Below are 15,518 nucleotides of genomic sequence, written 5' to 3'. Positions count from 1 at the left end.
GCACAGCTGAGAAGCTTTGTGCCAAAAGATAAATAGTTTATGAATTCTTAGTTATTTTCATACATGAAGCATTTGCAGGGATAAAAGGCAAACAGGCTGTAGCTGCATAGTGAACATGTTAGGTCCAGATGTCACTTTCAAAGTAGAAGAAATTAATTTGTTCCATGAAGGCTATCTATCTACCCACTTTGAAAAGAAAAAAAAACACTGAGCTTCAAATACAAGATCCATAACACCTCATGAGGTAGTGAAAGTCTTTGTGTAGTATTTTTAAGCACTTCAGACCATGTCACTGAAAAGCCAGCCTTTAATATGACCAACAACATTAAGATATTAAAATAAACACTGGAACAGTTTTCTGTTCCTTCACCTCATCCTGACATAAATACCATCACCTGATATTAGTAGTTACACAAATATAAAGCTACAGAAATAGAACAGCGCTCCTAAATTTCATCTTGAACTTTTAAAGGGAAACTTTGCAACATATTGTGTGGATGTCCAGTCAGTGATGTTGGTACATGTAGTCAGCTGAAGAAGTAAACAGATCAGTGTGTTCTGATCTGCTGCAATGAATTTCAACATGGGCAGGTTTTTGTTGAGTCTTGATTTTTCGTTTTTGAGATGTTTGTGTTCGATGCTAATCCAGAGAAAGTGGACCGGAGAGGATGTCGAGGTTGGGGGTCAGAGCCTTGCATGCAATGCATCATGGTAAATGTAGGCACTGCTGGCCCAGCTCCATGAGCTGGCGAACTCAGCTTTTCCAGTCAATATAGCTCAAACTAAGGTATCAATTGCTTAAATGTATCCAAAGTTTCCATTTTAAGATGCATGGTTTTAACAAGGCTCATTGTTTTCTATTTCTTTAAAGATCTGTCCATGGAAACACTCGTTATAGTTATCAGAATACATTTATCTATCTCAATGATCAGACACTTGTAACTTGAAGATGTTATGGTGTGAAAAGTCATATTTCTTTATATGAATTTAGATATAATTTTAAGAAAAAACATACCCATTAATGCATTAATGGATCCAGGAATTCATAAAATTCTGTCAACACCTGTATCAGCAGTGCATACGGCATGGCAAGACATGACCTTGAAAATACTTTTTTGGCAGACAAGCTGATACATAGATGCATGTAAACAAACCAGAACTGCAATAATCACTGATAGTGAAAACCTTACAGCTCGTACAAACTTTGGCAAAAGGCAGTTTTGGCTGATAAGCAGAACGAAGAGGTGGAAGTGGCAATGGTTACTCGTCTAGATGCGAGTGAGGAAGCCCAGATTGAGGCTAGCAGGGATCTGGATGGTCTCCAGAGCCACAGAGGATGGTGTGAAGGGGAGAGTGATGGAGAAGATCTTCTTGGCATCCATCATCAAGGTGGAGGACTCAACTCTGTCCTTTAAAATAGTCTAAAATAAAAAAGCAGATAAATTTGAATAGTTACTTAATATAAGATTAAGTGTAAAGAGCAAACTTATAAAACGTTCCAGCTACTCACTTTGATAGTTGTGATGAAAGTGGTTGACACTCGCTCCTCAAATTCGATTACTGGGGTGTACAAGGTCAACACTTTTACAATCTGGTAAAACAAACAGAAAATTATCAACACACTAGCAACATATCATGTATACAGATTAAGAAGGCTGAACGTTTACTGATACCGGACCTGCGCTGTGGTGAGGGCGGCGCACATGTTGCAAATAGCTTGTGCGTCTGCCTCAGTCTTTTTCTTGATCTGTAGAAGCTGTGCCGCCTGTACGAGAGGCTCCAGAGTCTCCTTGGCACCGCAGGCTGCCAGCTCCTTCTCCACCAGCCATTCCTCCAACTGCCAAACATTGTACCTGAAGCACAAGGCGTTGGACAAACAATTCAGACTGACTGAAACAAGGTCCAACCCTGACATCTGCTCTGTGAAGGCTGGTGATGAATGAAAATATGGTTTGTATGGTAAAGAAAACAAGTTACTGCAACTGCAAAGCTAACACAATATAAGATGAGGCTGTCCAGTTACAATGTGTGTTAATATATAATGTTGAACATCATTAAAACCAAATCAGATAATCAAATCTAGATCTTTAAATCATATCAGAATATATATTCAATATATAAATCAAATCAAACTAAATGGCAACTCACTGACTATCAAGCAAGCAAATCCTCATATCTTCATATTTGGTGATAAAACATGAAAGTGGTTGAAAGCATGAATGGACAAAACCGTAAACTGTAACTTTAAGCTAGTAAAAGGTTTTTGTACTTATATAAGCACAGGACTTTAAATGCAGCAATACTATGAAGATGCACACAAAGTTACACAACTCAATCCATACTCTTCTGCCCCTCTCATTTCATTGGACAAAGTATAATAACAAATGTCCGATGGTCGTTATGTGTCGTACCTGATCTGCAGGCCTTTACTCCAGGAGCACATGTCCTTCCGCAGCAGCAGGTGGTTGAGCGTGACCGCGCAGATGATGTAAAACTGCTGCCTGACCACCTGTTTAATGACGTCAGCGTCCATCCCATGCTGACTCATGGTGGTGTGAAAGAGGGTGAGACGCTGCAGGAGGACTTCCACCGAAACTGCCCCCTCCGGGAAACTGGTGCTTCTCTTCCTCATTCCTGTCGGTTTGGACCCCAAAACACCCTGGATTGTCTCGTGCTCCAGCATGCTTGCCACTACACATAAAACACAAAAAAATACATTCAGTGTAGTTGTGTTAAGGTCAGGCCTCTGAGGAAAAGTAAGTTATTATGTAAAGTGAGATCATTTCTCCCTACCAATCAGAGGCTGCAGGATGTCCTCCATGCATTTGATGAGCTGGCGGTAAATTTGGATGGCCAGGTCAGCGTAAACCTGCTGGTACTCCGACAGCTCAAAGTTGGTCAGGCAGTGCTCATTCTGCTTAGGAGTGTTGTGTGTGACCTACAGTATAAAGACGTTGTACAGACATCCGGTGTTAATTTAGGGACACGTACAAATGTAAATGCAACTCAGAGCCTTCTCAAGATTACCTCATCTCCATTGTACTGCTTCAGACAGTGCATTAACCTGCACGTGTTGGCCAGCCAAAAAGACACCACTTCAAAATCACTTCCTTTCTTCTGTAGAAACGATTAAAGAATCAATTAAAAATAAATGCATCAGTTACTTTGTCGACACAGATCAAATTTCTATATACTTCACCTTAATGACTCCTTTGATGCTGCTGATGGTGGAATTCAGCAGAGTGCTGACTCTCTGATCATTATTCACGTTGTCAGCATATCGTAGGCACATGAAGATGATGTAAGCTGGAAGCCCAGGAATTAAGCTGACTGCCACACCTCGAGGCTTCAGATCTGAGAAGATCACAACATTTCAAGGCAAAATCCACAGATGCTGTGTCCTGACTGAAGCATGTTACACAGCCCCAAAACAGCCCAGAATGATCTGGTTGAGTGAAACATGGAAAAACGTACCTATGACCAAGTTCTTAAGCAAGCGGTTCTCGTCACCCTGCTTGTACTTCAACATGCCCTGATACTCTTTCTCCTTGCGGGTGATGTTCACCGCTCTGACAGGAGCGTTCGTCACAGAGGCATTGTTCCTTTGCTGAGCGCTCGCTATAAGAAAGAGACACGATATGAGAAAATACAGGATTAATGCCATGCTAATGTCATCAAGGAAATAAAACACAGCCAACGCCAATGTGATTACCTTCAAAATCTTCAACTTTTTTGATGTAAAGTTTAAGTTGTTTTTTCAACTTGCGTATGGTTTTGTCTTGTTTCTCTTGTTGCTCCAAGAGTTCCTAAAATTGTAATGTAAATGTATTCGATTAGTTTGAGGGTAAATCAACAATTCATAGACAGCATAGAAATGTTAATTTTTAAAACTGTGAAATTAAAACAGCTGTAAATAGCAACATGGTGAGAATTATTTTTACCTGGTAGAAACTCCTAAAAAGTTTTAAATCATAAAAACACTTTCCTTACTTTTCTGTGTTTTGTTTTTTTTTATATCATTTGTTTCTATGCTATTCTTTGCTGGTGCAATGTCACTATGTTCGCTAAAAGAACAATAAATGTAATTTCGCTTGAAAAAGTAAACTATAAGAGGATCTGTCAATAGATCAGATCCAGAATTAGAAAGACATTTAACTGTTTATTTTGAAGGATCTCAGCAATGTGAAAGTTATTGGTCATAATAATTGTAAAGAGGTAGAGTGACAGATCGGGCAGTCTGGACAGCCGGAGAGCAGACCCACCAGGTTCTCATTGGTGAGCCTTGTGATCTCATGGTTCAGGCTCGCCTCAATGCGAGCGTCTTCAGGCAGGAAGAGGCTCTGGGCCAGCAGCTTCTGCTGTTGCTCCTTTTCATCCTTCAACTTGCCCACCTCCTCGAGCAGCTTCCTGCACTTCTCAGAGTGAACACGTTGCTGCTCCTGCATCTGGCACTCAAGAAGTCTGGAGGATGGAGGAATAGAAATCACCTCTATGTGGCATGAACATGCCTGAACTCACTAACTACCCGCAGAGAAATATTTCATTACCTGTTAGTCTCTTTCAAGCCTTCATAAGCCAGCCACAGTTCTCCATCTTCATTCAGTGTATGGATGTCAGCCGATCTGAGGAACAGCATCAATGAATTTGAATAACACTGAACTGTAACACCTGATGGATTTAAGATGGAGTGGGAGCCACATGTCCTTACCTGTCAACGTCTTGAAATGAGGGTATTTCACTTAGATCTAATTTCACGCCTTCCCCGAGCAAGGAGTCCTAAACGTCAGTTCATATGGGATAAATTACAGCAAGTATTGAAGATATCTGAATAAAAATATGAATGCAATAAATGTAACAATGCCATCTATTTTTGCACCTTATGTTTAAAAGCCTCTTGGCGGACCATATGTGACCGGAGGAGCAGCACTTCCTCTTTCCTCATCTCCAGCTCATCATTGGAAGAGCTGAGTTGGTCCAGCAGTATGCTGTAGGGCAGAGAGCCAGGGGCAGGGGGCATAAACTCACTGCTCTCACTGGTCAGAGACTTCCGCAGCTTACTGAGATCCTGCTTCAGCTTTTTGTTCTCAGACTCCAGTTCCTGCCGCTGCATTAAAACATTTAGAGAAACATAGAGAAATAAAACATCTATAAATAAATTTTTATCTCAATTCGCCATTCAGTATTTCAACTTATGTCTTGTGAAAAACTTAACATTTTCATTGCAAAACACATGAAAATATAAATTGACATTACAAATACTTTCTTTGGCAAGTGACCATGGTATAAGCGGGATATTGCCCTTCGAGGTGTTCATTATCAGGCAAGAGATCTGATTGAATCCCAATACATATACCTGACTAGGTCATACCTTCAGTGTTTCTAAGTCCAGTTCTGTTCTGCCAACAGTTCTCTGCTCCTCAGCCTCCTTTTTAGAAAAATGAGTACATAATGTGAACATCAATTATTCAACCACCAATATTAACCTAATATTAATAATAATAGTGTAGAAAACTCTTCTGTCTGTTCAATACATTTTCGTTTCAACATTAAGAAACAAGAGTGGTGTTTCAGTTTGTACTTTTGCTTTTTCCTGTTGGGCCTCTTCTTTGTTATCCAGCTGCTGGCGTAGTGACTGTTTTTCCTGCTCCAGTTCCTTCACTCTCCTCTGGAGCTTCAGAAGGACTGGCAGGTCTGCTGTCAGCCGGGGCTCATCCTAATAAAACACAGCAAGCACTGCTTGATGAATCCCTTCACAAACAAAGAATGCTGCACTAATGGGATTATAAAATCTCCCCATAGCCGTTGTGGGGAATAAGTGTCCAGTTAGCTGTGGATGCTCATCAACACATACACCAACACACAACAAGGACTATCTTTTCCTTCCCCTTTTTTGTGGCACTAATAAAATTCTTTCTGCTGGTTACATCTTTCTCAATAGCAACCCTAATAGAAATTATGTGAATCCAGGTCATTTTTCTACCATGAAAATGTGTTACTTTCAGAATTCCTTGTAAAGGATTGTGTTCACACCACGCAGCTGCTACTCTTTGTCAGTATAGAAAACACAGATATTTCAGAGCCACCTTGACCAGGGGATGAGTATTTCACACTCACAAAGACACATCTGAGCACAGAATTTCAAGCAATTCTGATAATGCATCATAATATTGTGTAGTTATTATAAATTACCTCTGATTGTACAGAGATGTCGTCTTCATCAGTAGAGCCTAAGCTTTGACTAAACTCGGATGAGTTACTGCTGTAGTTGGAGTCTGTCCTGTTGAGACCAGGTTTGCTTGAACTCTGGTGAGGTGTGAAAAAAAACAAGCACGTTACAGAAGGAATAAACAGCCAGATGTGAACGTGTTCCATCATGAGAAACATTTTCTAAAGCCATGCTGTTAAAACCCATAGATCAGGACGTATCAAATGGCAACCATTGTTGGAATTTCACTGTGACGCTAAACAAAGTTTTCTCACAATGTTGAGAGTCATCTCCTCCTTCAGGTCTCTATGCCGCTCCTCCAGATGCAGGTGTTCACTCAGAAGACTTTGGTAGCGAGTGCGTTCTTCAGTTAAGTCCTTCTCAAGCTGTTTTGTATTCTCGGTGTTGGTTTTAATTTCTGAAACAAAACGTTTTTTTAAATTTTTATTTAGTCATTCTAAATGCAGCAATTACTCCGGGACTGTGGAGGTTTGAGGTGAACTGCTCAGTACCTGTTAACTGCTGGGCTTGATCCAGGATTAGTTTGTTCAGTTCATCTTTCTCACTGTTCAACAAGTTGTTCCTCATATTAAGCTCTTCTACCACCTGATTGTAAGAGGAGAAAAAATAATGTGTTTACTCTTTATTCCTATTCATTATGGCTTCCAGGATCCTAACAAGTTAAAAAGGGCAAAAATTACAAGCTCCCATTTTGCATTTCATTCTGTCATTTTAATACTCAAATGTTTCCCAGTAAATTCTATCCTTATACTCCATAGGCCACCATAGATGCTTTGAGGAAACCTAAAATGTAAACGAAGGACTGCTCAATTCCTTTCTGAAAAACACTGACAAGCAAAATGAATCCTAAAACAAATGAGCATGAAACTTAAAGCTGCAGAAAATGGTGGAATCGCACAGCCAGTGGTAGAAGCAAAAGCCAACCCAACATGAGCAAACATATATAAAAAACCACTAATTGATGAAAACACAATTTGAACAATAAAAGATGAACTAATTGTTGACAAATATGGGAAATATGAACAAACTTCTGCTGTGCGGCCTGATGTGGAAAACAGTTAAGGGGTAAATTATGGTTTTAACTAAACGTATCACCACCAAACTACGTTATTAATCCCACCTATTAATTAAGATAATGACTAGAAAATTATAGTGAAGCTGTCGAGCAGTCCAGTGGGATACGTTTAAATGCAGTGTGGTAGGCCTACCTGTTGTGTCTGCTCCTGATAGGCTTTTGTCTGCTCCTCCAGATCTTCTTTCTCTCTGCGGGTGTTTTCCAGCTCATGCTGAAGGAAGGAGAGCTGCTCCAGCAGTGAGGGAAGCGCCTCTGTCTTGGCTCTGGCCTCCTGCTCTGATCTCTGTAGATTTTCGATCTCTCTGCTGTGTTTGTCCCTCTCCATGGCCTTGGTCTTTCCTAAAGCATTCAGCCTCTCACTGAGCTCTCTGTTTTCTTTTTGCTGCAGGGGGAGAAACACACACACATGATCTGCGCATGTGATACGATGCCTCCCAATGACCCAATGTTTCTCAAGCAATGCTTTTCATTTTCTCACTTCGGGTAGATTCCACAGTCAACAACTACCTAACACAGACAAAACTAGATATCCATACTCACCTGCTCATTTATCTTGTGCTGCAACTGCATGATCTTGTTCTCCATGCCAATGTTGAGCTTCTTGAAGTGCTCCACAGAGCGTGCCTCCACTTTCAGCGTCTTTAATTCCTTCTTGGCCCTCATGCGACGTACACAGCTCTGCAGCAGGATGATGGCAGCCAAGGTGCGTCTGTAACGGCATCTAGCCAGCCAGACTCTAACCCATTTCTGGATGATCACAGCCTTTTGCTCAAACATTAACTGCAAAAAGAAAAACAACAAAATAGAAAATGCTATAAAGATAATAGTATATAGACAAATATCAAGTTTATAAGTGAAATGGTAACGGCAAGACCTGCTGCCAGACTATTCCACAATATAAAAGCATTCAAAATGTGTTACAGTGCAAATGTGAAAGACGTCAGCTGACAGGAAGTAAACATGAAACCAAGCTGTTATGTAGCAATGCAACTCCAATGAAAATGTCTGTAAACATTAAAAATGACTTTTAAGTGTAAATGAGGTCAACAAATTCAGAATGATAATTGTCTCTATTACTGTTAATAGTCATATCCATTATTTCTCATACTATCCATTATTAGTCATATTCCTATTATTATTAATGCACTAGTTAGTGTTACTATTGTTGCTGTGCACCTCTTCCCCTCTTCCCCCTTAACTCCCTCTACATAGCAATCAAGGTTTAGGACCAGTAAAACAATGCAGTGTTATTACTGGCACATGTGGGCTTCCTTTGAGCTGTGAAGTTTTCCATGTTATATCTAAGAGGCAGTAATCCCATTTTCCTGAAGGCCCCTGGTTGCTGGTGGTTACTGTATTTTTCCACTGTCAAGTTCCTCTCCGGATTGAGAAAATACCATTTAAAATTCTTTTAAACACCATGACATTATTTAAGTAAAATCTAAATGACTACAACACCTTCCAGTAATTGAGACCTTGCACAGGTGTAATTATAATTCATCTTATTATTTAAAGGCCTCTAAAATGTTTTATCAAGCATGACATTACCTTATAGTACTGCTTTCTAGCCATGTAGGCCCTGAAGAGGCACTGAATAGTGATAGCTGCAGAGCGCTGCCGCTGGTATCGTCCCCTGGCCTGCCACATACGCACGTTCTGCTGAATGACAACAGCTGCTCTGGTTCTTCGCAGAAACTTAACATAACTGACAAAAGAGAAGAAAGAAAACCCAGCTAGGATTAGATACACCTTATACTTCTTATTCCGCTGTTGCTTCGTGTCTACACTCACCAGCGTGCCTGGTGTCCCCGCACATGTCTCTGTATGGTGACAGCAGATTCCTTCATCCTCAGGTACTTTTTGCGGGCCAGCCAGCAGCGAATAGTCTTCTGGATGCGGACACAAGCCATACGCAGCTTGTCAGAGCGCAGCTTCTCCAGGTAGGCCACCTGACCAGCCCTGAAGAAGATCTTGTTTTTGCCAAACTGATACTTATCCTGGTCCTGAGAGCAGAATAAAGAGTAGCATACAATGTGTAATATTTTAGAGGGTCTGTGGAGAATACATTTCGGTTGTTATTAACATTATGGGAATTCTTTTTAAAAATTCAGACATACCTCTATAAGTTTCTGCAGGAGATTTTTGCAGGTTTGTTTTCTATCAGGAAGCACATCCTTTTGCTTCATAAGGACACGATAACGACTGAAGAACTCCTGATAAGTCCATCTACAATATTTATATAAATAATACAAGTTGGGTATATAATTTCATAGGTTTGTGTATAACAAACATAGCTGTGTGCACAACTGCCTATGGGCCTGTACTCTGCACCACATGCTGTTGTTGATATTCTACCTTGATGGGAAACCTGCTGCTGAGATCCGGATTGTTTCGAGGATGCCACAGGCTCGAAGCTGCTGCACAGCCCTCACAGGATCCAAGCTTTATAAAGATGACATACAAACACACGTTACAAAAGTGGGTGTGATACTTTTTCTTCCATGCTTGTTGCAGATAATTATGTGAAATCACCCTCACGTGAATGGAGCTTTATCGTCATTTGGCTTGATGCAGCGGACGTAGTGAGGAGTGGTAGAGTTCAACGTGTCCATCAGCAAATGTAGCGACTGTCGAAACTAAGTTTTAAAAAAATAACAACAGCAACAAAATAAATCCTTGATGAGTAAATATGGTAATTAATGACATGTAAAAAATGTGCGTGAACATTCAGTTCAACTGAATATCTTAACAGACGATCACTTTGTACATTTTTTCCTTAAAGGCATCTAAAATCAGACCAGCTGAGGAAGCCATTAAACTAGAAATATAGATTTTTTTAAATAATTCCCCAACTTTTCCATATTTTTAATCAGTTGTTAAAAACTGTTAATAACATAATTTCCATGACAATGACAACTGTAACTGTATATCAAACAAACTATCACACACCACGGAACATCATGTTGTCTGCTCTCACCTGCAGTCCAACAGTCTTCTTATTATCCCTCTGACTAGCTCTTCCACTGTGACTGGTAGGCTTGTTCGCGGAACTTGTTGCCTTCTCATCATCCTCAAACAGCTTCAGCACCAAATCAAACTGAAAAGATCATTTTCCAGAGATCAAAGCGACAAAATACAAAGTTAGCACTGACCAGCAGATGGCAGCGTTTTCAGTCTAAAATTAAACGAGGGAGGATTTCCTTCAATAGTTGTGGTTAACAATTCTCGGGTGTGTGCCCTGGGACTTGCAACACAAAATATATTTTACAGCTGTTTGCTTTTAGTTAAGCAGGTGTTAATATTGAACTCTTCTGTCCTCCACGAAGAGAGTAGGAGGACTAGGAAGTGAGAATACAAGAAACTATTCATAAACTAGTTCACCTTGCTTTTTTTCAGCACATTTATCTGCTCCTCATTGACCGTGTCCTTGTTTTTCTCCAGGAAACCCTCACACTGGTATTCCACCTAGGCACGAGGGAACATGTCACACAGTGTTCTTTGATTGAAAGAGCAAAGGTCATATTCATAATTCAGTGTCTGAAGTAGATTGATTAGTGCTGCTCTAATTAATACAATCCAGAAATGTGCGATGAAGGTAAAAAAGTCTAGAAACAGACTTTGCAGGAAAAGTGATTATAATTTCACGCTTGTCTCTGATTTGAAAACATGAGTCATCCATCCATCCGTCCATTTTCCACACTGCTTGTTCTGTTCAGGGTAGGAGCTGGCTGGAGCCTATCCCAGCACACATTGGGCAAGACGGGGGTTATACTCTTCAGACCATCACGGGGTTAACACATGCTGTGTGTGTTTGCAGTGAGGCATGCTGACCACTGAGATGCAATCCCACCTCCACGTGAGACTGTGTTTTACCTTGTCTGCAAAGTGGTTGACGATGAAAGCTCTGTTTGATAACCTGGGCTTATCAAAGTGAGCATGCTGCTTCAGGAGGGTGTTGTACAGTTTCTGGGCCCATGTGTCGTCAGAGCCTTTGGGCATCTATGGAAAGAGGAAGAGCTGACACATCACTTAGTCATGGCCTTACTCATAACCTCCAAACATACCAGGGCGGAGATTCCTGCAGTGGAAAGTAGCTGAACAGATTATTTGTGGAGGAAAAAAAAAAAAGGTGTTTTACCTTGCACTCCTCATCCAGAAGGTCTAGAATGCCCAGCTTGGCCTCAATCAGATTAATGCATGGCTGGTTGTCGTAAAAGTCTATCAGTGTCCAACAGATCTCCTCTCTCATGTACTCCTCTTGCTCTAGTTTGAAGACATGCTGGAGGGGGAAAAATGAAAATGATTAATGTATACACTTTGACAACAAAATGAACATGTTGAAGTGGAAAAGACGCGTACCTGGTTGAACTGTTGTTGAAGTTTCTCATTAGCATAATTGATGCAAAACTGCTCAAAGCTGTTGATGTCAAACGTTTCAAACCTGAGGAGGAATACATATTTAAATCAAAACCTGTCTGGTCATCTGGGGAGCATAGATAGAAAAAGAGAAACCTGTAGATGAAAACATACCCGTAAATATCGAGCACACCAATGAATGACTGTTGTTTTGCTGTAGATTTTAAGGCAATGTTAATCCAGCCCACAATCCAGGTGAAGAGTCTGGCATAGGTGAGTTTGGCTAGCGCATCTCGACCATTGACTGCATTCACTTTGGAGACAGACTTGACAAAGGTTTCTGTGGTCGTTTTGAGTTTCCTGTGACAAAACCAGTGGGCCATTTCTTCACAGGGCACCCCCATCAACTCACAAAACACCATCAGGTGGGAATTATCTGGCTGGAAACACATTTACAATGACGATCTTATACTGGTAATGATCTACACATCCTCAATACAACATTCAATACAATATATACTAGACAAAATATCTTTAGTTGTGTCCAGGAGTAATCAGTGATTACCAAGATGCTGCTTCTGTCTGCCGACTGATCCTTCACTTCCACATTGCTGAGATGGAGAATAGCAGCCAGAATTTGGTAAATTGCTATTTGGTGACTTTCACTGATTCCTACCACGAAAACAGAACAATGAAACAATAAATGAGGATCAATCATGTCAGGCAACGCATACACAAAAAAAGGTATGTGTACAGTACTGATGCAAACCAACACCCACCTAACAGTGAGAAAGCTCTTCTGGTACTGCTCATCTCTTTGGCATCATCAACTCCATCTATGACTGGACTCTGACCCTGGTTAGTACAGTGGAAGTCATCTGCGCAACCTTCAAACATTAATCATATCAAATACTGCACTAAATAGGTCTGTTGCAACTGCTATTGCAAATGTTTTTGTTTGGAAATCGTGCTAAAATGAAAATTGATATTTCAGTTACTCTCATACCTAACTTGAAGGCTTTGAACTCTGCTAAATGTGAAGAGGCACACAGCTGGTAGAATATGTGGTAGTTCCTTTCTCCGTGGGCCTGAAAGTAGTGCAAACAGATGTAAAATGAAAGCAAGGGAAATTACACAAGTGCAACAAACATATTCAGTAAACTTAATAGCTCTTTCAACTGCATGGATGAGCTGCAAATACAATGCTAAGCTCAGGCTTTAACTGATATTAAATTGTGTCTTGAAAACGGTTGCTCAACTAAACCCAGTGTGTTGCCATCTTTGTGAGTCAAGGGGCGGGAAGGCTAAATGGTTTATGTAGTTTGTAATGACGGTGCTAAGATATACACATGTTGTATGTTAGATGCAAAGAAAAGTGTTGGGAATCAATTAACTACCATGAGAAACACAGATGGGGAGATAGGAAAGGTCACATTCAGACACTGAAGGAAGCGACCTGAAGACATGCGAGTTAAATCCATACAAATCAAATTTACCTGAAACACGACTCTAGACTTTTCCAGTAAATATGTTCTCATGTTAGCCCCAATGATACTGCTCTTCTTGTTAAACCCGATCTCAATGTATTTCCCAAAGCGACTGCTGTTGTCATTCCGTGTTGTCTTGGCATTCCCAAACGCCTAGAAGAAGCACACAAAAGGCTCTCGGTAACTGCATTTATGTTCATCTTATAACTTTGTCTGATTTTCCTGCAGGGTTGGATGTTACCTCCATGATGGGGCTGGAGGCGAGGACTCTCTCCTCAACGTTGGTCTCACCAGAGGAGCAGCTGACTGTGGCAAAGTAACGCATGGCGTACTTAGCAGAGACGGTTTTGCCGGCCCCCGACTCACCGCTCACTACGATGGATTGGTTTCTCCCATCTCTGTGGGAAAAGATGTGGTGGCATGCGAGCCAAATATCAGTTAAAACTAATTTAGAGTATCAGCGTAAAAGCAAATTAACATTTAACTTGCTTTAAAGCATAAAATGAACCTGGCCATCTGTTTGTAAGCTTCCTCTGCTACTGCGAATATATGGGGGTCCATGTCTCCCATGTTCTGCCCACAGTAGGCGTTGATGATGTCAGCTTCATAGATGGGCAGGCTCTCATAAGGATTAATGGCAACCAGGACAATTCCTTAATACCACAAGGAGAAAAATTCTCATTAGATTCGCTTAAAGCAGCATAAATGTATGTCATCTGACATGGATTCAAATGAATGAGCACTGAACCCTGAATGTAGTTGTTTTGTATGCATTATTTATCGCAAATTCATACACACAAATACATTTGAATGTGTGTTGCTTTAAGAGCAACCTGCGCTGCAATAATCAGCATTATGTACTGTAAATTATCTCAGACTGTACAGTGAGCAGGGCTCCAAAGTCTACAGTGACAGTGATAGTGTGTCAGAGGAGATGAAACTCATTACCACAGTACGTGTAAATCATCTTGGAGTCGACAAAGCGCACTTTGAGGTTGTGTAGCACTGCAGGCTCGTGGAGGTAGCTGAGAGCTGTGAGGTCATTTTCCCCCACCAGGATGTTGGGGTTTCTTAGCGGAGGCAGGCTGTTGGTTCGGGGGTCTATTTTGTATTCCACCTCCTAGAAAGACACAAGATGTTGACATGGGGGCAAACATGGTGATTAAGCACAAACTTCTTAGCACCAGCTGATGAGTTAAAGCTACGCAGCAAACACTGAGCTTGCCGTGTTCATGTTCCCTCATGATAACACCCGGCCTTATTTCCATACCTGAAGTGCATGTCCAAACTCGACATCACAGCTGCAGGTAGCAACAGCGTAGACTATTTTTCAGCCACACATTTATGCCTTTCTACTGTCCGTCCTGCTGGTTTGAACACGGGACAACAGAGTTGCACAGAGATGCAGGAGGTGTTTCTACGTGAGTTTACCAAACATCACAGCTGCCTCCAATAATCCCACACAGCACACAGAGATTTACGAGCTTCCATTGCCAGGATTCATGCAGAGATATGCCTGCAAGGCTCTCTGACAGGACATCACACACCCATTTCCACCTCAGTACCTTGATCTACCTGTGTGTACCTCCTTGTATGTGTGTGTGTGTGTGTGTCATTTGCCAGTCTCACCGTGCCATCCTCCAGCTGCAGACTCAGCGTCAGGTCGCCAGGAGTGTAATCTCTGATAAGGTCTGCTGGCTTCCACACTTCTGCTGCATCTGGGAGCCATACACGGGCATACTGATGGACAGAGGGGAAACTGGGTCAGGGCCATCCGACCAACTGGACTTACTGGGACACAGTCTTTTTCAAAACCACAGCTAAACTGAGGTGAGGTGAGGCATGGACCTCTGGAAATATGGCAGGATCGCTAACTTGAAGTCACCAGACAGCAGTCATGCGTGAAATGTAGACGGATACGGGGAATCTGTGGCAGACAGATTTAAAAAAAAAAAAAAAAAAACTCCCAAAGCGGTGAAATAAACACTTATAAGTGACTTCCATGATCAAACAGATATAATTAACCACAAATTAACCAACGATAGTTCGAGAAAAGCCTGTTGAATGAAGTGGAGAACCGACACAGACGCATTTGATCCAGTCTACCTACCTTGGAGTAAAGTTCAGAGGCTGCCATGTCTCACAGTTCGCTCCCTCAGAAACTTTCCCTGACAAGATCGGACATTTCTCTGACTCCCGGAGTGTAGAAACGTGAGCTTTTCTCTGAGCTGCTCCGCTGGGAGGAGGACTCAGCTGCTGACACTACAGCTGTCACTCAGCTCCGCGTGCCCACACACGTTTGGCTCTCGCGCGTCTTGCGTGCCTCCCAGCGGCCAACGCGCTCATGGCCACAAAACACTGCCACGGTGCAACA

General features: G+C 41.5%; 1 protein-coding gene across 1 annotated transcript; it reads right to left on the bottom strand.

Annotated features, from left to right (window-relative positions):
* Positions 1-311: 311 nt before the first annotated feature.
* LOC139200922 (unconventional myosin-Va-like) lies at positions 312-15,376 on the bottom strand. The gene is made up of 40 exons (XM_070830100.1): positions 15,255-15,376; positions 14,774-14,884; positions 14,093-14,264; positions 13,653-13,797; positions 13,386-13,542; positions 13,154-13,297; positions 12,664-12,745; positions 12,437-12,544; positions 12,223-12,329; positions 11,832-12,097; positions 11,661-11,742; positions 11,440-11,580; positions 11,175-11,300; positions 10,683-10,766; positions 10,279-10,398; positions 9,840-9,937; positions 9,657-9,743; positions 9,419-9,527; positions 9,093-9,304; positions 8,850-9,006; positions 7,842-8,081; positions 7,435-7,683; positions 6,718-6,811; positions 6,481-6,623; positions 6,190-6,303; positions 5,579-5,713; positions 5,369-5,425; positions 4,877-5,104; positions 4,709-4,776; positions 4,548-4,622; positions 4,263-4,461; positions 3,713-3,806; positions 3,475-3,618; positions 3,200-3,354; positions 3,028-3,117; positions 2,794-2,938; positions 2,412-2,691; positions 1,679-1,853; positions 1,511-1,591; positions 312-1,421 (listed from the first exon to the last, which is right to left on the bottom strand). The coding sequence occupies exons 1-40, from the start codon at positions 15,279-15,281 to the stop codon at positions 1,269-1,271; spliced, it is 5,454 nt and encodes a 1,817-aa protein (XP_070686201.1). The 5' UTR covers positions 15,282-15,376; the 3' UTR covers positions 312-1,268.
* Between the last annotated feature and the right edge of the window lie 142 nt (positions 15,377-15,518).

The sequence above is a fragment of the Pempheris klunzingeri genome, chromosome 5 (genome assembly GCF_042242105.1).
Source record: "Pempheris klunzingeri isolate RE-2024b chromosome 5, fPemKlu1.hap1, whole genome shotgun sequence".
Classification (NCBI taxonomy): Eukaryota; Metazoa; Chordata; class Actinopteri; order Acropomatiformes; family Pempheridae; genus Pempheris; species Pempheris klunzingeri.
Note: the sequence above shows the minus strand (reverse complement) of the source record. Positions and strands in the feature narration are given on the sequence as shown.

What these genes read in the sequence shown, in the direction of transcription:
- LOC139200922 (XM_070830100.1), bottom strand. Translation starts at nt 15,281, where the DNA reads ATGGCAGCCTCTGAACTTTACTCCAAG. An exon ending in CAGACAGAAGCAGCATCTTG is followed by an intron (nt 12,098 to 12,222) that starts GTAATCACTGAT and finishes ATGTGTTTCCAG; the next exon opens with CCAGATAATTCCCACCTGAT. An exon ending in AAAAGTTGAAGATTTTGAAG is followed by an intron (nt 3,619 to 3,712) that starts GTAATCACATTG and finishes TCTTTCTTATAG; the next exon opens with CGAGCGCTCAGCAAAGGAAC.